General features: G+C 46.5%; 1 protein-coding gene across 8 annotated transcripts in view; it reads left to right on the plus strand.

Annotated features, from left to right (window-relative positions):
* The window catches only part of PTPRA (protein tyrosine phosphatase receptor type A), a 261400-nt gene that overhangs the window by 219324 nt on the left and 14723 nt on the right, over positions 1–27353 (plus strand). For 4 of the 8 annotated variants that reach the window (XM_073342931.1, XM_073342934.1, XM_073342932.1 and 1 more), the window contains 12 exons: positions 47–131; positions 3837–3910; positions 7303–7502; positions 11957–12047; positions 12995–13071; positions 15847–15883; positions 18219–18316; positions 19217–19336; positions 21049–21215; positions 22772–22907; positions 24318–24467; positions 25695–25788. In XM_073342931.1, the coding sequence (XP_073199032.1) occupies positions 47–131; positions 3837–3910; positions 7303–7502; positions 11957–12047; positions 12995–13071; positions 15847–15883; positions 18219–18316; positions 19217–19336; positions 21049–21215; positions 22772–22907; positions 24318–24467; positions 25695–25788 (1329 nt within the window). The other 4 variants (XM_073342939.1, XM_073342933.1, XM_073342937.1 and 1 more) reach the window with 3 other exon arrangements.

Here is a 27353-nt window from a genome sequence, read left to right on the forward strand (position 1 = left end):
AGATAACTGCTGATTCTTTTTGTTTGATTCTACTTTTTTGTTTCAGATGAGACTCCAATTATAGCTGTAATGGTGGCCCTATCTTCCCTGCTAGTCATAGTATTTATAATTATTGTGCTGTACATGTTAAGGTAAGAAACACTTGTCACTAATGTCCCATAACGGAAGTGAGTGTTATGTTTTCAGTCTCCTTAAGCTAATTAACACACAGTATTAAGCAGATGGCTTGCAGCTACGCTATCTTGGGCCTTTTGTTCTGTTTCCTAAGCTAAGCAGGGTTGGCTTAGACAGTATTTAGAAGGGAGACCTCCAAGGGCTGTGCAGGTAGTGTGCTAGTAATTGGGTATGTGACGCTTTTCCCTCTGGATCAGTGTAAAGCAAACCCTCACCCTAAAGGTAGGAGGTGCTGTGCTACTAAAGATGGATTCTTTGAGATTATAGGTCCTGACTCCTTGTGCCATTAAGTCTGTTGATACTTTTTGCAAAGGTAAGGGTGCTACAGATCAAATTCTGTTTTGGATAGCGATACTCATTAACTAAAATCCCTCCGCATTTAGAGCTGGAAATTTTTTTTTTTTTTTTTTGTCACTTCAACCTTGATTCAAAGCCTATTGAAGCCAGTGGGAGTCTTTCTATTGACTTCAATGAGTTCTGCATCAGGCCTTGAAACAGTGGCCCCATTCTGCACTAGAGGTGAGTGCATTTAATCAGTGTGTGAAGTGGTGTCTCTGATCTGGAAAAAGGTTTGGAATCCTTCAACCTGAAAGATGCTGTAGACATGATATATTCTGATATTAGTAAGGCTTTTAACACAGTGCCACATGACATTTTCATAAGCAAATTAGGAAAATGTCAACATGAAATTACTAGGTGTACAGTTGGTTGAAAGACTGGACTCAGAGTAATTATCAGTGGTTTGCTGTCCGACTGGGAGGTCAACTTGGAGTGAGTGTTTGTTCACCTCCAGTAAACATTTTATTTAATTACCAGAATGCTTAGTTGATTTAAAAAAAAAAAAAGCAATTTCCTTTGGTGATGGGAAAATTCCCTTCATCTCTTGGCTTGGGCCCAGTGCAGCCCCGATGGAAGTAAATGGGAGTTTTGCCTTTGATTTCAGCATGAGCATGATTTGGGCCCTGGCCACATGGAACTTCAGACAACTGTTAGCTCTTATAAAGCAATGTCAGTAGCCTCTCTCTTTCCCGCCACTTACAGGCCTTGATTCAGCAAGTAGTCAACCCTAAGGGCATGGTTACACTGGAAACTTCAAAGCACTCCCACAGCAGCATTTTGAAGTGCGAGTGTGGTCGCGCAAGAGGGGATTAGCTCATTAGCCCACAAGGGGATTAGCTCAGAGTGCTGGGAGCCTGTCCACACTAATGCCTAAAAGCGCTCAGACTTGCTGCACTCAGGGGGGTGATTTTTCACACCCCTGAGCTAGCAAGTTAGAGCGCTATAAAATATAAGTGTAGCCAAGCCCTAAGCCAATGGGACTTAAACATGTTCTTGAACTAAATATTTTGTTGAATAGGAATTAATTTAAGCATGTATTTAAGTGTTTTGCTGAATCAGGCCACAGAACATATACTTCTGGGGTACTCCGTTCTTAATGCCTGTCATTCTCACTCACCTCTTCATTAAGCTTCTAGAATCCTTTGAATCTCAGCTGGTTGAAGATTAGATGTGTGTCTGTGTTAGGGTTTTCTATAGCTCCTATCACCATAGTATCTAAGCGCATGTGATGTTAATGAGCGTGTGATGGTGAATTCATGAAGGTTTCAGAAAGGGAAATGTTGCAGCTTCTCAGCTCTTCTCAGCACTAGGGCTTCTGGCCTCCAATGGGGTCAACAGGCATTGTCAGCTGATTTCTGCAGAAGCAAATTTGCTCAGCCATTTCCTACCAGATGCCACAAGTGTCTGCTCAACTATGGTACAGATCCCCAAGACAGCTGTTCTGAAGCTTGGTAATAACAGATGTATGCCTGAAGAGGCCACACTGTGAATATGGAGGTCACTCTGTGAATGGGAACAGAGCCCTGCTTCTGGGTTGTGCTGTTAATGACTAGATATGTGAACTAGTGGTCTGAGCACCAAATCGGGAGCCAGGAACTCCCCAGTGTTAATCTTAGTTCTGCCACTGACACACTCTCTGACCTTGGCCTCTCTTTCCTTGTGTGTAAAATAAGGAAAATCCTACTTCCTACAGTGCATGGGGACAGTGAATCTTACATCCAAATTCTATCCTAAGTTACAACCTGTATGACCCCAATAAATTCCTTCAAAGATGTAAAGTACTCAGGACTGGATGAGAGGTAGTATTGTTATTTATAAGATACCTCAAAATAACTGTGACTCCAAGATTAAAAGCTGTTGAGCAGCAAGGGGGAGAAGAGACACATAGTGAAACCCCTCAGACAGAGACAAACACCTACAAGATCTCTGTCAAGCTTTCTTAGAACTACAATACCCACCTGCAGAAGTAAAGAAACAGATTGATAGAGCCAGAAGAGTTCCCAGAAGTTACCTACTACAGGACAGGCCTAACAAAGAAAATAACAGAACGCCACTAGCCATCACCTTCAGCCCCCAACTAAAACCCCTCCAACGCATTATTAAGGATCTACAACCTATCCTAAAGGATGACCCAACACTCTCACAAATCTTGGGAGACAGGCCAGTCTTTGCCTACAGACAGCCCCGCAACCTGAAGCAAATACTCACCAACAACCACATACCACACAACAGAACCACTAACCCAGGACCTTATCCTTGCAACAAAGCCCGTTGCCAATTGTGCCCACATATCTATTCAGGGGACACCATCACAGGGCCTAATAACATCAGCCACACTATCAGAGGCTCGTTCACCTGCACATCCACCAATGTGATATATGCCATCATGTGCCAGCAATGCCCCTCTGCCATGTACATTGGTCAAACTGGACAGTCTCTACGTAAAAGAATAAATGGACACAAATCAGATGTCAAGAATTATAACATTCATAAACCAGTCGGAGAACACTTCAATCTCTCTGGTCACGCAATCACAGACATGAAGGTCGCTATCTTAAAACAAAAAAACTTCAAATCCAGACTCCAGCGAGAAACTGCTGAATTGGAATTCATTTGCAAATTGGATACTATTAATTTAGGCTTAAATAGAGACTTGGAGTGGCTAAGTCATTATGCAGGGTAGCCTGTTTCCTCTTGTTTTTTCCTACCCCCCCCCCCCCAGATGTTCTGGTTTAACTTGGATTTAAACTTGAAGAGTGGTCAGTTTGGATGAGCTATTACCAGCAGGAGAGTGAGTTTGTGTGTGTATGGGGGTGGGGGGGATGTGAGAGAACCAGGATTTGTGCAGGAAATAGCCCAACTTGATTGTCATGCACATTGTGTAAAGAGTTGTCACTTTGGATGGGCTATCACCAGCAGGAGAGTGAATTTGTGTGGGGGGGTGGAGGGTGAGAAAACCTGGATTTGTGCTGGAAATGGCCCAACCTGATGATCACTTTAGATAAGCTATTACCAGCAGGACAGTGGGGTGGGAGGAGGTATTGGTTCATATTCTCTCTGTATATATAAAGTCTGCTGCAGTTTCCACGATATGCATCTGATGAAGTGAGCTGTAGCTCACGAAAGCTTATGCTCTAATAAATTGGTTAGTCTCTAAGGTGCCACAAGTACTCCTTTTCTTTTTGCGAATACAGGCTAACACGGCTGTTACTCTGAAACCTGTCATAGTGAAACTTGGGCATATTTCTCACCCAAATAAATCAATCTTAGCTGATCTCCTCGGATGGGCAGCTTCTGATTTTCTGAACTCTCTCCTTCGTTAGGTTTAAGAAATACAAGCAAGCTGGGAGCCATTCCAACTCATTTCGCTTGTCCAATGGTCGAACAGATGACACAGGTGAATCTTTGCCTTCCATTCTCTATGATCCCCCACCCCTGCCCATCCCAGAGAGAATTTGAATTTTGTCTTCCTCTAGGGACTAGTTCATATAACGGGTTAATGAGTTTGCTTCAGCTGCTCAGTTGGTGACATTTTCCATAAGCTCAGGCAGTAGGGACTTGGGCTGTTAAAACTGAAAGTCCTGAGTTCAAATTTTGCTGGGTTGGTTATAAAAGACTCAAGGAGCTCATTTGTTAGCTTAACACAGAGAAGGTTGAGAAATGACTTGATCAATCTACAGGTATCTACATGGGGAGCAGAAACTTGATAATAGAATGCTTGCCAATCTAGCAAACAAAAGTATAACAAGAAACACTGCCTGGAAGTTGAAGCTAGACACATTCAGACTTAGAAATAGGCTGCAAACATTTAACAGTGAGAGTAATTAACTATTGGAACAACCTATCAAGGGTTGTGGTGGATTCTCTGTCACTAGCAATTTTTAAATCAGGGCGCAATGTTTTTCTAAAAGAACTTGCTCTAGTTCAAACAGGAATTAATTCAGGGAAGTTCTCTGGCCTGTGTTATACAGTAGGTCAAACTAGATGATCACAGTGGTCTCTTCTGGGTTTATAATCTATATATAATGGTACTAAGTGGAGCACCTCTTGTAGTTTTCATTAAACTGGTACAGCTGTCCCGCAGTTTTTGGAGTAAATTACTTTGTCCCCTTTTCTACTGGGATGAAAAAAAATGTTGGTTTCCATGTATTGTAGAGATGAATTTGTTTATAAAATATAGCTATACTTCCACTATTCCTCATTGTGCTTGGCTGCAGCTAAACCAAGCTTAGCTGGTTAGCTATTGCATGGGAATCCTCCAAAGAAAAGCTAAATATTTCTTCCTTCTGAGCCATCCCTGCACCAAATACCCCTGGAAGGCTGTTTGGCTCAAGGTGTCGCATTGCCTGCTAGAGCCTGTGGGTTAGTTGACTACATCTCCATATGAAGAATCAATGGCAGAAGTCAGTTCATTTTATGGTAGTTAGGTGCAGTCTTCAGGCTCCTGGGAAGTTGTCTGTGCTGCCCTCAGTTGGGTAAAAGTTTGGGCACTGAAAAATATGCGTGCACACATTTTCACAGAATTTTTTTTTTTTTTAAATTTTGATCAGCTCTGAGATGGTTTCATTCTGCTTGTTTGCAAAATTGAACTGGTTGATTTTCCAAAGTTTTGCATGGAATCGTTTACCTAAGATGACATTTCTCAAGTTTTGAAATAAACTGAACGTTTTAAAAAAAAATGTAAAAAACCACAACTCTCTGCCTAAACCAACTGATCAAAATTAGCAGTAACTCTCCCCTAAATGAGAACAAAACCCAAAGTGGGAAAATTGAAATCCCGAAGATGTCAAGAAAATCAAAATATTGTCTTTTTTTTTTTTTTTTAAAAAGGCTCTTTTGCACTAATCTTTTTTTATTTGAAATAATTTCAAGCAGCTCTACACACTTTGCAGGTTTGATACTGCAAAGACTGGTGCTCGAGCTTATCTTTACACACTGTGAATAGTCTTATTGACTGACTTCAATAGGACTACTCAGTGCATAAAGGTAAGCCTGCGGTCTCCGAGGTACTGCTGCAGCACAAAGAACAATAATAATTGTCTACGTCTTTTCAGGTTTAGGACAAAAGTGATATCTGGCATCACCTTACATAGGAGCTGAGTGTGAGAATATAGGCTATCCTGAGTTAGAAAGGACACCCTCATTTCTCAAACATCAGTTTGAGAAGTAATTTTGTGGCAAGCTGCAATGGGGGGGAAAATTGATCTTATCCGCCTTTTCACTTGTTTATGATGTATGGAAGGCCTGAAAGGGTGGTGGCGGCGGTGTCACGGTTACAGTAGAGTCTGGAGGCCCCCGCCCAAGATCTGGACCCCGTTGGACGAGACACTGTACAAACCCAAGACTCTGAGGTGACTGGAGAAATAGTGACATTATGGCACCACAAATATCAATAGGCAGAAAGCTAGACAACTGAGGGGGGAAGAGATTTACAGGCAGTACAGTGATTTTTTTTCTCTCATGAAATATTTTCCTGAAAAGCAATTTTTTTCTATTTTCAATTTAAAACTTTCTTTTAATTTTTTAGGTTTTCATTAAACAAAAAAAGGGGGTGTGTTTTGTTTTGTTTTTACAAAATCAAACTTGTTTTTTAAAAATTTCCATTTAGTTGAAAAGGGGTTTTCCCTTGAAAAAAACATTCCAGTGGAAAATGTATGACCACCTATAATAATCAGACAGTTGAAAATTCCTCTTCAGTTTTGTTAATACCTGTTTAAGTCCTGTGACCAACATTTTGGAGAAAAGACATCTTTGTTAAAGTTCCAACAGCCCCTACTGCTTCAATTCAAGGATAAGAGCTGGATAAACCTCTGAGAGACCTTTCAGGAGGTCATCCAGCAAAACCAGGGGAGACCAGCGTAGATGTTTCTGATATTTCTAATCTAAAAAAAATTCAGAAAAAACACACCCTGTTTTATTTTTAAAAATCTTCAACGCTTATTTTTTTCCATCCTAAGGTGTCAAAAAAAGGTTACAAGCCCAATTTTAAAAGTCCATTGCAAGTCCCTTTTAAGGCACATGACTGAGAGTCATGACACCTGGCTTCCCTTCCTTTCTCTGCAGTTGACTTGCTTTGTGACTTTGGGCCAAAAGTTACACAGTTGGGTGCCTGAAGTGGTCACCTAAATAAGAGCTGTAATGTGTGCTCTGCGCCTCCGACTTCTGTTTAGGTCCTTGAACTTAAGCGCATCTGCATGGTATCAGAATACCTTTCAGTAGCACATTAAGCCTAAAAATCAGCCTCTGTTTATTTTGATGCTTAAGGTCTCGGCTGTATAAGAAACTTTATACTGGTATAAACTAAGCTGTGAATTTAAATTGCTATGCTTACACAGATATAACCCCCATGTGGCCACTCCTACTCTGATGTGAGGGCCTTTTTTTGGCTTAGCTAATGTTGCTTGGAAAACAGTTTCTGCATAACCAAAAAAAGCTACTCTTCTACCAGAGTGCGTATTTCCATGTGGGAGAGTTGTAAAAGTAGAGTCTATAGTATGACTGATAAAACTTTCCCACACAGACAAGGCCATAGTATGAGTGACTTAACTTCAGGTATCCAGGGTCGAAAATTTAGCCTTGATTGTACTCTGTTGTAGTTCTTTAAAATGGGAACAATAATATCCACCCCACAGGGATGTTGAAAGAGTTACTTGGTTAATGTTTGCAAAGCATTGACATCCTTGCATGGCCGATCCTGTAGAAGGAGCAAAGGATAACTGTCATTCTGTCAGAGATGCAAAGTTGTCCTGAAAATTTATCAAACATAATACAGGAGTTCCCTTCGCTCAGCTTTGCCAGGACGATGCCAGTGGAGAAATGAACACCGTTGTAATAGCGTGTGTGATATTGCAGAGCCTCAGAGCATGCCACTGCTTGCCCGATCTCCCAGCACCAACAGGAAGTACCCGCCACTACCTGTGGATAAATTGGAAGAGGAGATTAACCGACGAATGGCAGACGACAATAAGCTCTTCCGGGAAGAATTCAACGTGAGTGCTTTGTTGATCCCTCTCTTCTGAACGCTGTTCAGTCATGCCAGGGGATTGCACTGGCTTGAACAATGAAAGGGGTGTTTTGTTTACCTGGTAGAAGTACTTACTGTAGCAGATTGAGCCAAACCAGTCCAGACTGCCATTCACCTCTTAAGCTAATCAAGACAGTTTCTCTGTAGCTCTGCAAAGCAAGCAATGTTAGATGTGGTTACAATATTGTAACCAATCTATTGCCCGTTAGGAACTTCACAGTTGTTGCTATGCTGCATGCCAAGGCCACCCAGAACTTCACAGTTACAAGGATAGAATTCTCATCCTCCTGTCTCCTTAGCACAGGCCCCAACTGCTTGAGCTGAAAGGGTAGCTGTTGGAGGTATAGGGCCTATGACCTACAGTGGGGCAGTCTGATCTTATCCAGCGGGCGGCAGTGGTGCACAGACACACTAACCAGTTTTTTAAGGAACAAGTAGGTTGATACATTTCTGGCTGGGCAACATGGGTCAGAAATAGTGAAGAGGGTGTCCCTCCCTTGAAAGAGTACCCTGTTTATGTGGCTGTCGTTCACCCGCCCAGCTGCTCTGGATCAACAGGGCTGCCAGCTTTCCCCAACTTGACCTGCTTGAGCCCCTTCCAGATTCCTTCACTCCCTCTTCCCCTGCATCTTCCTGTTTCCTTTGTTAAAATAAGTCCCTGCATTATTTATTTAAACCCAGGACTTGACAATAATTGTATTTCCATTGGGGGTTCCTCCTTCTCTGTACCATTTGCAGCACTGTTCAGTGTTAGCCATGATGGGATGATTACATGAATGAAGAAGTGTAATTGTGCTGATAAGACAAGATAATGAATAGGTCTCTGTTTCCAGTAATAGGAGTCCAGCTTCAGAAGAGCTGGCCCTGGAGCATCACAAGTGGGATTCCATATTATCTGGGCCTGTAAAGAACTAACGGAAAGCAAGCCATGTCTAGTGATTAGACCGTGGGACTGAGAGTGAGCAGATGTGGAGTCTATTCCCAACTCTGCCCCCTAACTCTGAGTGACCTTGGACAAGTCCCTTCAGCCTTCTGTGTTTCTGTGTATCCACCTGCAAAGCAGAGATAAGAACACCCACTGTACCCCACAGAAGTGGATGAGACTTAATTCACTATTGTTTAGAAAATATTTAGAGACTGACTGCCAGAAACTGGGACTGGGCGACAGTAGATGGATCGCTCGATAATTGTCCTGCTTTGTTCATTCCCTCTGAAGCATCTGGCACTGGCCACTGTCGGAAGACAGGACACTGGGCTAGATGGACCACACTGGGCTAGTGTGGTCAGTCTTATGTTCTTAATCTCAAACAGAAGGTGCTATAGACAAGACCCTGTGTATGCTGTGGTTCCATCACTGTGGAACTGGGCTCTAAAATCTAAGCTTAGTTTTTCTAGTCCTTATGGCTGCAAAGAGAACTTTAAAAACATGACATGGATGTTAAAACAGTGCAGTGTTGCCCTCCAGAGTCTACAGACTGCCAAAAACAGGAGCTGTAAGTGAGAGAGAAACTATCCTAATTATTTCAATGTAGTGTTAACTCAGAAACCTAATGGTGATAATTGAAAGATCAGCACTGCTGCCACTTTCGTCACCAGTCATTTCTGCTGACATATCCAGGTATTGGGCTTCTCACAATCCCAAATTGTCTCCCATGCCTCCCAAAGTGCCTGCACTTAGCTGTCCCATGTGCAGTGGCAAAACCTATAGCTTTCCGTGACAACACCACTGATGCAGTTAAACCTTGCCAATAGAAAAATCTGTGGCATGCTGAAAATTAATAATGTAGGGGGCAAAGGAAAATAACTGAATTAAGTATAAAAATAAATTGCTTAGGAGCTGCTGTATTGCATGGATTCTCCATTGTCATGATTAATAAAGAAAATCTTCGAGAACTGCTACAAGATTTTCAACACTGAGTTGCAGAATTTCGGTCCAGTTTTCCCCAGGATACACAGGCCTGTAGAATTACAATACCTTACTGTTAGACAAACCCACCAAAATGCCTTGTGCCCTAGCCAAAAATTTCCCCTCTCCCAGCTGCTGTTGGGCCAGTTGGTTGCTGCCTTGCACCACAGAAGTGGCTGCATTTCAGTAATTGGGTATTAGTGTAGTCAGTAAACTTCTTTGGGATCATTTCTGATGAAATGTGAATTGCATCCTGGACTTCTATCCCTAAAGCACAAGCCTCTATCTCTTGAGCTAAAGGAATAACTCTTTAGTTGGTAGCAGCAGTGGGTTCTTATCCTCTTGTGTGGACAGCCAGTAGAGGAAGACACTGAGCTAGTGGGCCACATAAGATCACCAATGCTGAGAAACCCAACTCTTCCTCCCCTCAACCTTAGATACCTGCTACTTCCCCCAGTTGTGGACGAAATCACATTGTGATCATATCTGATCTACTGTGATTGAAAGTTGTCACCCTCTGCTGCCTATTTGGTGACTTGCATGGAACAACTCGGTAGGTCTCAGCTGGTCTGCATCACAGCAGTAGCACATTTAGCTCCAACTGGCCATCTTGCCAGAGAGGCCCAGGACTGCATGGGCTGTGGAGAATGAATCCCCTGTGACACCTGGGAAGGGGTCTATCCAGGTCAGGGTTGGAGTGAATTGGCAGGGCAGCGTGGGGGAAGCTTGCTCAGTTGCTGTTTGTGCTCTATGGAGAGATGATGATACTTTCCAGGGCTGTCAGGCTGCTATCTTTGAATCAATATTCAATTCACTTGACTATTTTTTAAAGAAGAAAAGTCCATAGCCCCTGTGCCCAGTATTGGCTCATGGCACCATAGAATGTTCCACCTGGCTGATATGGGGTGGGGGTGACTAATGGGATATGGGGTGACCAGCCAGCTCCAAACCCTAATTCAGTCTGATGTATCACTGGTGGCATTTGGGATCTGTCAACCTGAGGTAATGGGAAAAGAGCCGAGCTGCACCTACCCTGTCTCGGATGTGCTGATGGGATGGTCTGGTTTGTGTTGGAGGAGGATTTGCTGCCACCTTGTGTTTCTGGATAATATAGCACCTTATTTCATGTTAGGTCGGGGTGGCCAGTCTGTGGCTCCGGAGCCACATGCGGCTCTTCAGACGTTAATATGCGGCTCCTTATCTAGGCACCGACTCTGGGGCTGGAACTACAAGCGCCAACTTTCCAATGTGCTGGGGGGTGCTCACTGCTCAACTCCTGGTTCTGCCACAGGCCCTGCCCCCACTCCACCCCTTCCCGTCCCCTGCCCCCACTCCACCCCTTCCCGTCCCCTCCCCTGAGCCTGCCGTGCCCTCGCTCCTCCCCACCAGAGCCTCCTGCACACCACAAAACAGTCGATTGGGAGGTGCTGAGAGGGAGGGGGAGGTGCTGCAGCAGGGCTGCTGGTGGGTGGGAGGCGCCAGGAGCAGGGAGGGGGGGCTGATGGGGGGCTGCTGACATATTACTGTGGCTCTTTGGCAATGTACATTGGTAAATTCTAGCTCCTTCTGAGGCCAAGGTTGGCCACCCCTGTGTTAAGTGAAGATTTTCTCCCTGCAAGGAGGCCTGAGCTTGTGTAAACAGTTATCTGAGCCTCTATTCCATCACCTTCCCCTCCATCTAGACAGGCTCATTTTTCATTAACCATTTTCCATCTTGAGATGTTTGTGTTCAGAAATGAATTGCTTCTGTGAATGGTGCTAGCAGAGACATTCTTGCTACTGCAGCATGGCAGGACAGCGAGTATCTACAGATCCTAAAGCACTTCACAAAAGGGACTCAGCATTATTGGAACTATGAAACCCTAATAGCTCATTTGTGCCTCTAGCTTTGGGAGAAGGGATGGGGAGATGGTGGAGGATTGTGAGCCTGAAGTGTAAGGGGGCTTCCACTTGCCATCCTTTCTAAGGGCCTCCCACTGTACCTATGTAAGAGCTCAACAGAGCAGAGTTGCACTAAGCTGAGCCCTGGCTGTTTCCCATGATCCCTTTGCTGTTACAGGAGCATGTGCTGCCCCTTTGCTCTATGTACCCCCTCCCACTCTTCTCCTGATCTAGCCTGCTTCTCTGAAGGGCACAGGAAGGTGAGCCTTGAGCATTTCACATTGACTTGGAGAGGAGGGAGGGAGGGAGCAGAGTTTGCCTAGAAGTTAGAGCAGGGGTCTGGGAGCCAGGACTCCTGGGTCCTATTCCTAGCTCTTCCAGTTGTCATTTGTGTCTTTTCCATTGTGTCATCTTAGGTGAATCATGTAACCTCTATGCCTCATTTTCCCCCAAATGAGAGGCTACTGACTTACCACCTTTGAGATCTTGGATGAAAGACCCTCAAGATACAGCAGGGTTCATCACTGTATAGAATTGCTGATTGGTTTGTGTTTACTACAATGACATGCTCTTCCCCAACCCTGCGTACAGTGGAAGTATAACAGGAAATCTCATTTCTCCTGCCCTTACAGGCTCTCCCAGCATGCCCCATCCAGGCCACATGCGAAGCTGCCTCCAAGGAGGAAAACAAAGAGAAGAACAGATATGTGAACATTTTGCCCTGTATGTATTTGCTCCCAGTGCGGCTTCATTGAGGCTTGTGTGGGTGGTAGCCAAATGCAGCTGACACTGCTGCTGTTGACCTTTTTCTCCATTCTGTATGGCTGTGGTGGACGGAAGTGGGGCGCGTAACGGGCCTGCTGAGCAGCGATTGCTAACTAACAGGAAACCACATACAAGGTGTTGAGTTAAAGCAACAGGAGAGGTGAGGTTGGTTCCCACCACTGTGCAGGCTGCTTCATCCGATCTAGGTCCAGTTAACACATAGTAGAAAGAGCTCCCTGCAGCTGTAGCCCGAGCCGGAAAGACTCAGGCCAGTTTCTATTGGACAGGTGTCCATGCTGTTGTAAAGCCCCTAGTGACAGATAGAATGGGTCTTGGAGAGTGAACTCCCCTCTCTCTCCTAGAGCTTGTCTAGACTAGGATTTAAAGTGTGGTGTTTGCACTTCTTAGCTAACACACGCTAGCTAACACATTTGAAAAGTCTAGTGTAGACCAGGCCAACTGCCTTTTAACACATGCTAAACTGCTCAATTTATAGTCTGGAAGGATGCAGGTGTACACCATAGGCAATAGCTAGAGCACAGGTCATGGTGGGAGGCTGAGGAAGATACAAAATTAAACTGGACAGGAGGCCAAGAACTCTCAATTGCCTGAATGTAACTGAAGAGAGACAATGTATTTGCATGGTTCAGGGTTGGATGAGCACTGGGCATGGAACCCTCTTGAATTTATACGCTCTGCAGAATTTATCACATCTCTAGGCTTAAGTACATGATGATTTCAGTGCATAAAGCTTTCAACAAATGCAGTGAAGTGAAACCTTGGGAACCTATCCAGCCAAAGGCTTCCTCTACCTGAAGCACCAATTAGATAATCAGCTTCCCCTGGATATAGAAGTTCATTAACATCTATTTAGTTTTTAATGCATAGTTTTGATTTTTCTCTAGATGATCATTCCAGGGTTCATCTGACTCCCATTGAAGGTGTCCCGGATTCTGATTACATTAACGCCTCCTTCATTAATGTAAGTTCTGGCATGGACTTTGTTACTGATTGGTTTGAGGGGTACCTGGTCCTGTGATGGCCTGTTTCACTTGGAGTGAGGCTAGCCATCAGGCATGTGCCTTACGTGGAGTGTGGTTATAGTCGGGAAAGGGACTGCTAAGAAATGGCCCCTTGGTACTGCCTCTCTCTCTCTTCCTCTCTGACTCATGTCTGCTTAGTTCACTGGCCAAGCGTTGTGATGGTGTTGTCAGTGCTGTAGCGTCCATACAGCTATGGGAGAGGGAGCTGTGTTCTGTTCTGTCTCATACATCCACAAAGGGAATGTGGTCTTAGAGCAAGGGGCTGAGAGCCAACACCGCTGTTCCTTGCTCTGCTGCTAATCTGCTGTGTGACCTTGGTCATGTCTCTCTGTGCCTTTGTTTCCCCATCGATAACACCTAACTCACTGCGATGTTGTGGAGCTTAGCTTTAATGTTTGGAAAGGACTTTGTGGTCATCCCTGGTTGAAAGACAAATTTTAAGTGAAGGTGATCAACCATTGGAACAAACTCCCCGGGGAAGTGGTGGATTCTCCATCTTTTGATGTCTTCAAATCAAGACTGTATGCCTTTCTGAAAGACACGATTTAGTCAAGCAACCAATTACTGGGCTCAGTGCAGAGGTAAATGAGTGAAGTTCTCTGGCCTGTGTTATTCAGGAAGTCAGACTAGATGATCTCATGGTCCCATCTGGCATTTAAAATCTATAAATTACTGAGGACCCAGTTGTGCAATCCCTCCATGTTCAGACCTCCCTTTGTAGCCAGGGGAAGCCATGCAGCCAAAGGGCTTGCCGGATCGGGAACAAAGTGCATGAAAAACCAACCAGCTGGCCAGCTAAATTCTGCTTACAGCACCTTTGGGCCTGCTCTGCTCCCATCAGAGTCAATGGAAGTTTTGCTGTTGACTCAGATGGGATAAGGAGATCATGGCTTTTGCTAGTGAAACATGGTGATGTGGGTAGAAAAAACATAGCTTGATTTTCAGATGTCAGGTTGAGTTTGCAGCCCCATTTCCTTAACATATATGTTTTGATGCATGAAATGCTTCCCTTTCTGTGACAGGTCATTGAGTGAGCAGTTAATCCAGAGTCCTGTCTATCGAGTTACTCCCAGAGCTCAGTTTCCCTTTAAATAAACAATAAAGCATAATCATTGCACAAATGAGTGTTACTAGAGAGAAGAGGGATGATCTTGTGGGTAGGACACTGGCCTGGGACTCAGGAGATTTGGGTTCAATTGCTCTCTCTGCCACTGACTTCCTGTGTGACCTTGAGCAAGTCATTTAATATGTGCCTCAGTTTCCCATCTGTATAATGGAAATAACAATACTTTATTTTCTCCGACTGTTTGTGTGTCTAGATGGTAGATTTTTCAGGGAAGCGACTGTTTTACAATGTAAATGTACAGCACCTAGCCCAACAGAGCCCCAAATCATTTGGGACCTATTGGTGCTAACGTAATGCAGATAATTAATAGTAGCAATAATAGCTACTAAGAGGAGCAATATGTACTCTACATATTTTAAATGGAGTATTAATGCACCAAAAGAAAAGCAAGGCGATGCAGGAATGGTTTTCAAAACATGAAATCCATTTTATTCTCTCCAAAATACAAATTGGCATCAACAAGAAAAGCAAAGAACCCTTTAAACACTCTAGCCAGGAGCCTGTAGGGTATCTGCTGACTTGTATGGGCGCTGAGTGGTGCTCAGACTGTGGTATCTGAGCTCAGCTCTGAGGTTATCACATATCACTATGCCTGTGCTTTGGGGGAAATTACTTATTTCAGGCCATTTGATGGGCAAATTCAATGACTTCCCAGATCATACAAGGCCAGACTGTGCTTCCTTCAGGGAGGGGATCCTCTGGTCATGGTCCTTGCCTGGCTCGGGCACCATTTCTCCAATCAGAGCCTGCTGGGCCCATGATGATGGGTTTGGGAATTGGACTGGTTGTTGGAAGAGTGGGCAGGTCAGCAATGGAGTAAGTGAATGTCAGCTCAGTTTATTAACCACTTGGTAACATGTCATGATTCTTGGTCTCCCGTACACCCTGCTGTACTGCATTCTTAGCACGTCTGCTTATGCATGGGGTCAGGGATTCCAAAAGCCTTTCTCTGCACTTTCTGCTAGAAGCACACCCAGCAACAGGCTGCTATAACAGAGCACTTCCAGCTGCTGACCCATTCCACGTATAAAGCCTAGCACCATCTACTGGTGGAATAATATATAATGTTTGTAATACCACTTGTCATCCCAAAGGATTCCCAGTTTAGTTTGCAATTTTAGGAGAGATTAGGTTAGGGGAGAGAGAGTTTGTAAAATGCTATAGGATCCTTCAAGATGAAAGTTTTTGCATTATAAATATGGATCACTTCACCCACCATGGGACTGTAGCCATCTCTGGGGTGCAACACATTAACTGCTTTTTAACAGCTTACAGCTGGATGAGAAGAAAATGAAGAGCACCGTATGCAACTGAAACTGCATTGTGATTGCTGCTAATGGAGAAAGATTTTCTTCAACTCTGAGAGCTAGGATAAACAGGTCACTCTGCAGCACTAATACAAGGGTCAGCAGAGTTGAGAGCGCGATGCTGTGTGCTCTCAAAATGCACAGTGAAGGGCGTCCTTGTATGTTTGCTGATGTGAACACAGGGCACAGTGCTAGAGGGAGGCTGAGATGCACCCAACTTTGTCTTGGAGGAGGGCTGTTCTTTCATTGTGATGTTCCTTTCTCGTTTTGTGTCTCTGCAGGGGTACCAAGAAAAAAACAAGTTTATTGCTGCACAAGGTAAAATCTCTAGTTACTGTGTCAAGACAGTATCAAGCTGATGGGGTAATTCTTCCCTGATCTATGAAATTGTGAAATTTTACCTGTGGCTCAACAGCCCTGGATCCATCATCTTGGTCAAAATCCAGGGAGTCTGAGATGGAAATGTAGGAAATGCCATAGTATGGACAGATTGTAAGCCCATGTACAAGTTCAGTGCTGGATGTGTCAAAGGAAGGTATTGAACTCCAGGAACCTATCTCTGCAGTACTGGATCTTAGGGAGGAAGTCAAGAAAGTCCCTTTTTGACCTCAGCTGGTGGTCACCTTGTGCCCTGAAGTATGAGGATCATGGGTACTGTGACAAAGTTCCTCCTCCACCTTTGTGGGTCTTGCACTTATTGGCAGATTTGCTCGCCTTGGAGATTCATGGCAGCCCTCAATTTGGCCGTTTTCGTGAACCCACAGCTCAGCTCCTCCGGTATCAAGTAGGGAGTTGTGGGGGATGGAGGAATGGGGGGAACCCGGGCCTGCCCTCTATTCCGGGTTCCAGCCCAGGGCCCTGTGGATTGCAGCTGTCTACAGTGGCTCCTGTAACAACTGTGTGACAGCTACAACTCCCTGGGCTACTTCCCCATGGCCTCCTCCCAACACCTTCTTTATTCTCACCACAGGACCTCCCTCCTGGTGACTGATAATGCTTGTACTTCTCAGTCTTCCACTAGTACGCCTTCTCGCTCCCAGCTCCTTGCATGCACATCACAAACTGAAGTGAGCTCCTTTTTAAACCCAGGTACCCTGATTAGTCTGCCTTAATTGATTCTAGCAGCTTCTTGATTGGCTGCAGGTGTTCTAATCAGCCTGTCTGCCTTAATTGTTTCCAGAAAGTTTCTGATTGTTCTAGAACCTTCCCTGTCACTTTACCCAGGGAAAAGAGACCTACTTAACCTGGGGCTAATATAGCTGCCTTCTATCACTCTCCTGTAGCCATCTGGCCTGACCCTGTCACAGTACTTACAATCCCATGTCCCTGCTAGTGTAACTGCCTGGCTGTTGTGATTCATATAGGCCTGTAACCCTTTCTGGTGTAAACTGTTGGAATCTCAGTTAAATCTCATAATAAAAACACAGGAATCCTCTGATGTGAAGACAGTTTCAGGCTTATTTGGTCTAATCTCCACTCCTTTTGTACATCAGTAGACAATAGTGTATCAACAGAGAAAAACTTAGTTGCAACATTCACTATGGCGAGACTTTTCCTTCATGACAGGGGGAGGAGTGCTGGAGACTAACAGGTGGGCTAGTTTCTCAAATCTTGCCAAACCCTGCTGGTCTCCCACCCCCACAAGCCACTCTAGAGCGGGGTTGTGCACCATCTGTACCTCCTTGGCACTGGTGGATTTGCAGCATTGTATGTGGTACTAACCACTTTGCTGCGTGCCCAGCAGACTGTGGCCCTAAAGCCATGGGAGGATCATGCCAGTAAAGGAGGCAGCTCTGGTGGTGTAGAGTGTGTCGCAGCTCCTACCCTACCCATCGCCCTTTATCCCTGCTACTGGCATAGGAGGCTTCCTTACAAGCTGCTGATCACCACTTGCTGTAACAACCCCATGGGCCGGTGGCAACTGTTGTAACTTGGAGCAGTCTTACAGCTAAGTAATGTTAGAGGATGGGCCTGCCATTCAGCCAGCCCAGCGTAAGAGATGGCAAAGCCTGTGCTGTGTGTTGCCCAGCCATAGCCTGGAGTTTGGGTCATGATGTTTAGGTACAGTTCAGCAGCTTGTCTGGTGGGCAGTCAGTAATGACTCTTATGAGAGAGCCCTGCAAATCTGCACATATCCGCTTTATAGCCGCAGATATCCGCATCCGTGGACCATTTTTGCAGATCGCAGATCGGATGCAGATATAAATTTTGTATTGGCGCAGGGCTCTACTAATGAGGATCAAATTTAGGGAAGATCTTGCAGTTAAAGCACAGGACTGGTGATCAGGATTCCTAGGTTTTGTTTCTGGCTCTGCCACAGATACCCTTTGTGACCTTGGGCAAGTCATTTCATTGATCTGTGCCTCAGTTTCCCCCTCACATTTATCTTAGCTTGCATTGCTACAAATGTAATTACTGGTCATAAAATATATCCAATCCCTTTTAAAAATACAGCAATATATTAGAGGAATTTGAATGCCCTTTGCTGCCACTTAGTGGGGAAAAAGTGGAAAACCTATTACATTGCTGCACAGTCATTACCAACTCTGTATGTGCCTCTCCCTGTTGGTTTTTACTAGGAGAAAATCTGGCACTGGCTGGATGACGTTCCTTTCCAGTGCGTAATACCTGTGTTTGGTCTTTGTCTTTTTAGGACCAAAAGAAGAAACAGTGAATGATTTCTGGAGAATGATTTGGGAGCAGAACACAGCAACAATAGTCATGGTGACTAACCTGAAAGAGAGAAAAGAGGTGAATGTCAGGGAATACTACTCACATGGACACATTTACCCTGCTGTGATGGTGAATGGAGGCCTGGGGAATTCCTGGGCTTGCCACACCCTGGACAAGCACATGAAAACTGGGCAGCTAGGCAAGTGGTTACTTCACTTGTAGGTGCCCATGGAAACAAAGCCACTAGAAGGGCTGTCTGTGAGATTGAACGTGGGACTTCTGGATCTAAAAGCATAAGCCTCTACTGCTTGCACTAAAAGACCCCATCCATTAGCCTGCAGACAGTAGTAAACTTTTACACTTATATATATGACCCAGCCACTAGAGAGGGACAAAGAGTTGCACATTAGCTTGGGTTATCCATGTGTTGGGGTCTGCAAGTATAACTCATACATGAGATTCTGCAGATTTCCCCATAGCTCCCCTGCCCTTAACAGATGTGACAAACATGCACTCCACACACAAGGAAGCAAACAGTCAGGGCCTTCTCTGCTCCCATTGAAGCTGTTGGCCAAACTTCCCTTGTCTTCAACAGGAACAGGATAGGGGACCAGATCTTCAGCTGGTGTAAAACAGTATAACTCCATTGACTTCATTAGAGCCAATTTACACCAGCTAAGGATCTGATCCAGTGTGTTTATTTTTGTTACAATTCAGCTGTAAACTCATAGGGCCCAGTTCCACACTGTGTTATTACAGTGTCACTGCTGGGCTCCCTGGGGAATTGGTCTAATCCAAGATGGCAATTCCCAGGTATTTTTACTAGGCTCATCCTTGGGTCTCTAGACACTGGGCTTTCATAGATTCCAAGACCAGAAGGGACCACTATGATCCTCTAGTCTGACCTCTTGTATAACAGAGGCCAGAGAACTTCCCTGAAATAATTCCTTGCCTTGCTTTTGTGTCATTTCTCTCCAGTGCAAATGTGCTCAATACTGGCCAGATCAGGGCTGCTGGACTTATGGAAACATCCGGGTGTCTGTGGAGGATGTGACTGTCTTGGTTGACTACACAGTGCGAAAGTTCTGCATTCAACAGGTACCATGGTTCACTTACTCCCCTTCGCTTCCCCACTACCCTCACTGCTTTCCATCACAGAAAGCAGGAAAGAATTAAGGTGCTCCTGCCTGTAGCGAGGATTGTCTGACTCACTACAAAGCCCCAAACTTTCACAATGTCCCCATGGGACATGTTCTCGCTCGGGATCGGCAGGTTGGGACGCTTTGTGTGCCTCTTTGAAGGACATGGTCATGGTAAAAATTATACACTTCCTGTGTTATTAATTGTGCCCTGAGTTTTGAGAGTGACATAACTAGAGTCCTCACTCTGTTTTCACCATAGCTTTTTGCACTTAACTCAGCTTAGTTATTTAAGGCCACCTCCTCAGCTGGTGTAAATCTGCATCACTCTGTTGGAGCCACTGGAGATATACGGATTTACACCAGCTGAGGATCTGAGGATGGGCCAGTGTTGCTTTAATACTTAGCATACACAGTTTTACATGTGTATTTACATGTGCAGTTACCACAGTTGCATGTGGAAGTGGGGCAGGTGTGCACCCGAATAGGGCAGTAAGGGCCTAAATATCCTCCTTGTGCATGCAGTTTCCCAGTGTGTACACACTGCTACAGTCATGCACTCGTTTGTGTATTTTTGCACCTGGGCCCTCACTCTCTTGTTACGGAGCATGTAGCTGTGTGCGCTTAGCAAAATGTCAGACATCTCAGGAGCTGAGATGGAATCCAAAGCTGCAGTTATTTTTTCCCTCTATTTTTATGGCCTCACTTACTATAGAATCTGAACACCTCATGATCATTAATGGAGTTTATGCTCACAATCCCCCAGTGGGGCAGGGCAGTGCTATTATGGGGCACTGAGGCACAGAAAGTAAGTAACTTGTCCAGTGTCACACAAGCAGTCTGTGGCAGAGCTGGGAATTGATCTTGGATCTCCTGAGTCCCAGTCCAGTGCACTGACCACAGGCTCATCCTTTCTGTGCTTGGCGCCTCTCTACCCTTTATACAGTTAGGACAGATGTTAAGAGGAGAGCGGTGTGAAACATTTACAGTGGAATTGGAACAGTGAAAATGTGCCCCATTATGAATCTTAAGTCCTGCTAAGTGAGCCACTCTGAAGAATACTGGGTCACTCTGTGCCTTCAGGTTGTGTAGGAGTGAAACGCAGCACCTTTGACCTGGTTTGATTGAGCTTGAAACACAAAGTGAAATTCCTAGGGTGGTAGCCAAGCAGTCAGCAGGATTCCTGACCACCCCAGATGTTGTGCTCTGCGTTTGAAGTCTCCATTGGCACCACCTTATTGAGAATGCACTACAGGAAAACTGCAGGCTCCAAAACGCCTTAGAGGAATTGTGGGGCCCATCTAGTTTCTGCCCCCTTCCTCAGTAAACACCAGGAGAGACAGCCTCAGCTAGAAGAGATTGGCCTACCTCCACTGACTTCAGTGCAGCTGAGACTCTGGTCCTAGGATTTTAGAAACACTGAGATATAAGCTGAGCAGTTCCTTGAGATTTCATAGCCTTGGAGTTTGGAGCATTAGTAGGGTGCAACACCTGATTTTCAGCCATCAGGCCTTTAGAACCAACCCTGAATCCCAAAACCAGTTCCAACCCCGCTGAACTTTAGGGTTGCCTGAACCCTGGACTGGAAGCTCCTCTCTGCTCTCGGTCCCTGGGGGGAAGGTAATGAAGCTGAGTGTCTGACAGTAACCAAGGCGTGTGCTCTCCCCACAGGTAGGTGATGTCACAAACAAAAAGCCTCAGCGCCTGGTGACCCAGTTCCACTTCACCAGTTGGCCTGACTTTGGGGTCCCCTTCACCCCTATTGGGATGCTGAAGTTCCTGAAGAAGGTGAAGATGTGTAACCCCCAGTATGCAGGAGCGATAGTCGTTCACTGCAGGTGAGTCCAGGGCCACATCTCCCAGAGAGCCCGCCCTCCCTCCCTCCTCCATGTATCTCTGCCTGACAGCTCTCGGGGGTTATCCAGAGAAACCTGTTCTATCTCCTGCAGAAGGTTGCCAGGGGCAGACAGAGGGGGTCCTGGATTCACTGCATGAGTGCAAGCAACAGCCATAGTTATGCATAAATCACATGCACGGGGAGCTGGGACTAGAGCCCTGCCCTTTCACCTCCAAAAGCACAGGCCTCGCGTGAGCCATGTGACCAAAGAAGATGGCCTGTGGCTAGCAGGAGTAGTAGTAACAGCTCACTTGGCTGCTCTGTGGACACAGCCACCGGGGGTAATATCACAGCAGGCTATAACATTCCAGCATCCTGCATTTGAGATTTGGGCTTTAACCCTTACTGGAGTGGATCCCAGGCAAAGCAAGGAGCTCCAAGCTCTCTCTCTACCTGGAATAACAAAGAAGCTGCAGAGCTTGCCTGGGGTAATATCCACCATATTTGATATATAGCTTCCACATCCTCCTGTTCTCGAGCACTGCCAGGGAGGGTGGGAGCCAGCCAGGCACCTTGACTTGCTCAGGGTCATGATGGCAAGTGAGTGGCAGAACCAGCAATTGGACCCAGCTCTCCTGACTCACATTCCCCTGCTCTGGCCATGAGACAATGCTGTCTGTAATGCTGTTCACTTCTGTAGCCCCTTTACCCTTCACAAATTATAAAGACCCAGCGGAACTGATATGCAGCCACTTCTAGAGAGGAGTGTGGCAGCCAGTGTAACAGGGTGAGCTAGAGATGATGTGACTGAGGACGTTGGGCAAATCCCTCTTGCAGGACACACACACACTCACTCACTCACTCACTACTCCATGCGTCTCCCTCAGGCTCCCTGACAAGACTCAAACGTGTTGGAACTAGTGCGAGGATCCACCCTGAGCCTCTTCAGCTCTACATACTCTTCCATGAAAAGTTCCCACAAGTCTGACCTTCCCTTGGGCTCATCTCTCCCTTGATACATTGAGAGCTGAGCACTGAGAACAGGAACCCAAAGCATGGACAGAGCCAGAGAGAGGAGCGATGGAGCTGGGCTCTGGCCTGTCAGAGTGACTGGCTGCCATGGGCCTACCCCTGTAGGGGAGAGGGCAGGCTGGAAGGAAGCTGGGGGCAGAGGACAGCCAGGCAACATCCACAGGCAGGACTTCAAGACGCTACCAGTCTGAATCGACTCCGGGGTTCACTGTGGCCTGCTCTGTGCTCTCATGCACTCTGAGTCCCAGGGGGTGGGATTGTTGGAGTCTAGAAATGTCTGTCTCAGCTGTAGCCTTTGGACCCTAGAATAGCCCCTGTTGTAGTTGGGTACAAGTTCGAGCTCCCTTCTTCTTTCTTGTCTGGAATGGATTGAGCTGCCTGCTGTCTAGGGTGAGTTGTTGTAGCCTCTTGGCTCTTTCTGTTGCTTTGTGCAGCAGCTAACCTTCCCTGAGCAGGCATGGGGCAGTGGAACGGGCCATACTCCAATGCCAGCTGCACTGACTGCTTGTTCCTCTGGTGTTACAGCGCCGGGGTAGGACGCACAGGCACTTTTATCGTCATTGATGCCATGCTGGACATGATGCATGCAGAGAGGAAGGTGGATGTGTACGGTTTTGTGAGCCGGATCCGGGCTCAGCGCTGCCAGATGGTACAGACCGATGTAAGTCCACTCCAAGGGGCTGGAGAGGGGCTCTGTGACTCTGGGCACTTACATAGCACTTCCCACACTCAGGACACTGCAGACAGCAGCTAATCGGTTGCAGCACCCCTGTGAGGTGGGTCAGTCTCACCTCCATTTTACAGAAAGGGCACTGAGGCACAGACAGGTGAGCTGATTTGCCCAAGGATGCACAGAAGTAAGAGACAGATCTACTGACTCCCAGAACCTCCATTCATTCCTCCAGACCACAGTACTTTCCAGCTTCCACCCATTACTGGAGCGTGGCTGATAACACTTTGCCCTCTGTAGCAGTGGTGCACACACTTTTCCAGTTATGTCCCCCTTACCAGTAATGGAATCTGTCCGTGTGTGTACACACACACACACACACACACACCCATTACTACACAGCCAAGGCTTACACACACACACACACCCATTACTACACAGCCAAGGCTTCCTCAGCAGCAGGCTGCTTCTATCTTGCAGCCAGGCTGCACTGCTAGGGCAGGGCCAGTACCTGCCCCTCCCCCTTCGGGTTTTCAGGTTGGGGGAAGGCACGTCTCTCGGGGTGGAGGCTGCTGGGAGCAGAACTAGGTGCAGCATACCGACCCACAGGCAGGGTGGCCTGCTGAGGTGCTTCCTCCATGCCCCTTGTGGGTGCTAGCATGAACCGCCCGACTTCGCTGCTTGGCCTCCCAAACATCCCTCTGCGCCCCCATAGGGGGCACGCCCCACAGTTTGCACACTGCTGTTCTATAGCACCCTTCATGCAAAGCTTCCCACGCCCTTCGCAAACCTTAACTAAGCCTGTGTGGTAGGCAGGTATCACCATCCCCATTTTACAAACAGTGACACTGAGGCACAGTGAGGACAAGGCCAATGTTCTAAAAAGTAGCCGCTGATTTGGGATGCATCAGTGTTTGGGAGTCCAGCTCTGGACATTCAGTAGCAGCAGCCATGCTCAGCCATTTAAACCGAGCATGTGGCCCTTCCCACTCTCCATGGACAGGGGAAGCATGTGAACACCAGTCCTCTCCAGGCAGCTTCCTCTCTGAGCCACTCTTCATTGTTCCATGCATCCTAGGTCTGCCCTTGTTCCCCCACCCTGTTTTCTTCAGCCATGAGCATCTCCTGATCTGCCAGCCCATGGCCCCGCTCTGTAGCTGGTCACTGAGAACATGTTATAAGATTTGATCCTCTCCCAGATGGGGGGAAAGTTACCATTGACTTTAATGTGTCCAATTTGCTCAGTGGTTGTGCTGATGTTGGTGCCTGGACTTTGGGCTTCCACCCTTCCCACACACGCTCTCCTAGATTGCACTCAGCTGAAAGACAGGGAGCTGAATGGGTTCAGAGCATGGTATGGAAGCTGCTGTCTCTCCCTGTAACTTCACGCTTCCCTTTCAGATGCAATATGTGTTTATATACCAAGCACTTCTGGAGCACTATCTGTATGGAGACACAGAGCTAGAAGTGACCTCACTAGAGAGCCATCTCCAGAAAATCTACAACAAAGTGCCCGGGACCAGCAGCAACGGGTTAGAGGAGGAGTTCAAGGTGGGTTTGTCAAAACCATGCTGGCTCAGTGCCCTTGCAAAGAGAGACCAGGACAAGTGACTCATGAAAGTTGCATCCAATCCCATCCTGAGACAGCAGGTTCTCCAGGCAGAGTGACAGCCAGACTCTACAAAATACTAGGCAGTGCCTGCAGAGGGAACAGCCCCTCCACTGGCACGAAGAGGTTGGATGATCTGTTTGTTCCTTAAATATCGAATAAAAGGGGGCCCTTAGTTCCAAGGCCCTTTCCCCAGCAGGAACGTTTTGCTGGAGTGTGTTTGCAGTAACCAGTGCAGTTTCTCTGTAAGTGACACCTGGAAGCCAGCTGGTTTGAGGGTTTGGAGGAGTCCCGTAGGGGAATGCCAGCCCAAAGATTAGGGAAAGCAGCCGTCAGCTGAGAAGTGTGGCCTGGGACTCCTGACTGGAAGAGGAGTCCTTTTTCAAGCCAAAACACTCTCTGATTCTTGACATGAGCTCCTTGTGCCCCCTGCTTTCCCACTGCTAGTTCCCAGCTCAACAACCAGAATTTGACAGGAGGAGATAGGGCTGGGGACTTGATAAAGTAGAGTGTGTTCTCTGTCTAGCCAGTTTTATGGCCCCCATCACTGTAGTGTCTCTGTCTTGCAGAGATCAGCAGTAGGGAACTGTTAATATCCCTATCTGATAGATGGGTCACTGGGGCACACAGAGATGAAGTGACTGGCCTAAGGCCACATTGGGAATCTTTGGCAGAGCCAGGAATTGAGCCAGGTCTCCTGACCATCCTTATGAGAGTACAGAAGGGAGTCGTAGATCTGACAGCTCCATTAGTTTAGTTGCGGTTTGTCCTGCTTTGAGCAGGGGATTGGACTAAATGACCTCCTGAGGTCTCTTCCAACCTTAATATTCTATGATTGCAGAATATAGTGTGCACAGCTGCATACAATGAGACACAGGCAGTGGCATCATGCAGAGACCCACATCAAGGCTCATTATTTAAACGAGGGGAGGGATGGTCTAGCATGACAGTGGTGAAAGCGTGAACTCCTTATTCTGGTGCATATCCCAGTGGCTGGGAACTGCTGGCTCAAGGCAGCTCACTCAGACTTGGCAGTTGGCTTGGATTGGCACGGGGCCTGGGCAGGCTTGGGGCGATTGGCTTGGACTGGTGTGGGGCGTTTTGACTGTTATGGTCTTGGCTTTTGGTCATTTGAAAGTTGTAGGTTGATTTTATTGTCCCCCATGCAGAAACTAACTTCAATCAAAATCCAGAATGACAAGATGAGAACAGGCAACTTGCCAGCAAATATGAAGAAAAACAGGGTGCTTCAAATAATTCCATGTGAGTTTTTCTTCCATCCTGCCCAGGGCAAAGACACACTCAGGGGACAAATGGATAAATATAGAGGGTGAATCATTTGGGAGGACAAAAGGCAGCAGCAGCTGCAGAGGAGGTGGCTCTTGCACCAACAGTAGTTTGTGAAGGGGATGGGGACTAGCCACTGTGAGTGGAGGGAGCAGAGTGGTGAGCATAAGACTTTTAAAACAAATGAGGTAAATTTGAAGTGAATCCTGAAATGAATGGGGAGCCAGTGGAGGCATCTGAGCATTGAGGCTGTAGCTGGGCTTACCCAGTCTGGATTTGGGCCCTGTCCTTGCCTCAGTTTCATAGAATCATAGAATATCAGGGTTGGAAGGGACCTCAGGAGGTCATCTAGTCCAACCCCCTGCTCAAAGCAGGACCAATCCCCAACTAAATCATCCCAGCCAGGGCTTTGTCAAGCCTGACCTTAAAAACTTCTAAGGAAGGAGATTCCACCACCTCCCTAGGTAACACATTCCAGTGTTTCACCACCCTCCTAGTGAAAAAGTTTTTCCTAATATCCAACCTAAACCTCCCCCACTGCAACTTGAGATCATTACTCCTTGTCCTGTCCTCTTCTACCACTGAGAATAGTCTAGAACCATCCTCTCTGGAACCACCTCTCAGGTAGCTGAAAGCAGCTATCAAATCCCCCCTCATTCTTCTCTTCTGCAGACTAAACAATCCCAGTTCCCTCAGCCTCTCCTCATAAGTCATGTGTTCCAGACCCCTAATCATTTTTGTTGCCCTTCGCTGGACTTTCTCCAATTTATCCACATCCTTCTTGTAGTGTGGGGCCCTAAACTGGACACAGTACTCCAGATGAGGCCTCACCAATGTCGAATAGAGGGGGACGATCACGTCCCTCGATGTGCTCGCTATGCCCCTACTTATACATCCCAAAATGCCTTCTTGGCAACAAGGACACACTGTTTCCTCTTCTCCAGTTTAGAAAACTTCACACTGCAAGTGCTTTCTCAATAACTGTCCCCTTTTGGGAATCTGGTTTAATAAAAAAGTTGAAAACTTGCCCTAGCCTTCCTAGCTGGCTCACACCCTTGGTAAAAGGCTTAGACATGTACCTGCCAAGGCTTTCCTCTTGCAGGCTGGCTCCCCACTCTCCAGCCCCCTGGCCCCTTGCCTGGAAGCTAAGGGGCCTGTAACTCTGTACAGAGCAGCTCTTCTGCTCCTTTGAGTCTCTCTTCAAACTCTCCCTCACTGAGCTCACGCAGCCTTTTACATCTTTTAGTATAACTGGTTCTGAGTCATATGCTTCAATCATTTGACCTCTGTATTCATTCCCTCCACCTGGGGAGACAGGCGAAGCCTGGCTGTTAGGGCCAGTTCACTCTGTGGCAGGCCATGTGCTCATGTTTCTTGGTGTTTGTGAGAAGCTGGGCAGTGGCATGCAGACTAGAAGAGGTGACTCACTGCATAGTACAAAGTAGCCTGCCCAGGAGATCATAGAAGATTAGGGTTGGAAGAGACCTCAGGACGTCATCTAGTCCAATCCACTGCTCAAAGCAGGAGGAACTAAATCATCC

This window comes from Lepidochelys kempii, chromosome 4, assembly GCF_965140265.1.
Source record: "Lepidochelys kempii isolate rLepKem1 chromosome 4, rLepKem1.hap2, whole genome shotgun sequence".
In the NCBI taxonomy this organism is placed as follows: Eukaryota; Metazoa; Chordata; order Testudines; family Cheloniidae; genus Lepidochelys; species Lepidochelys kempii.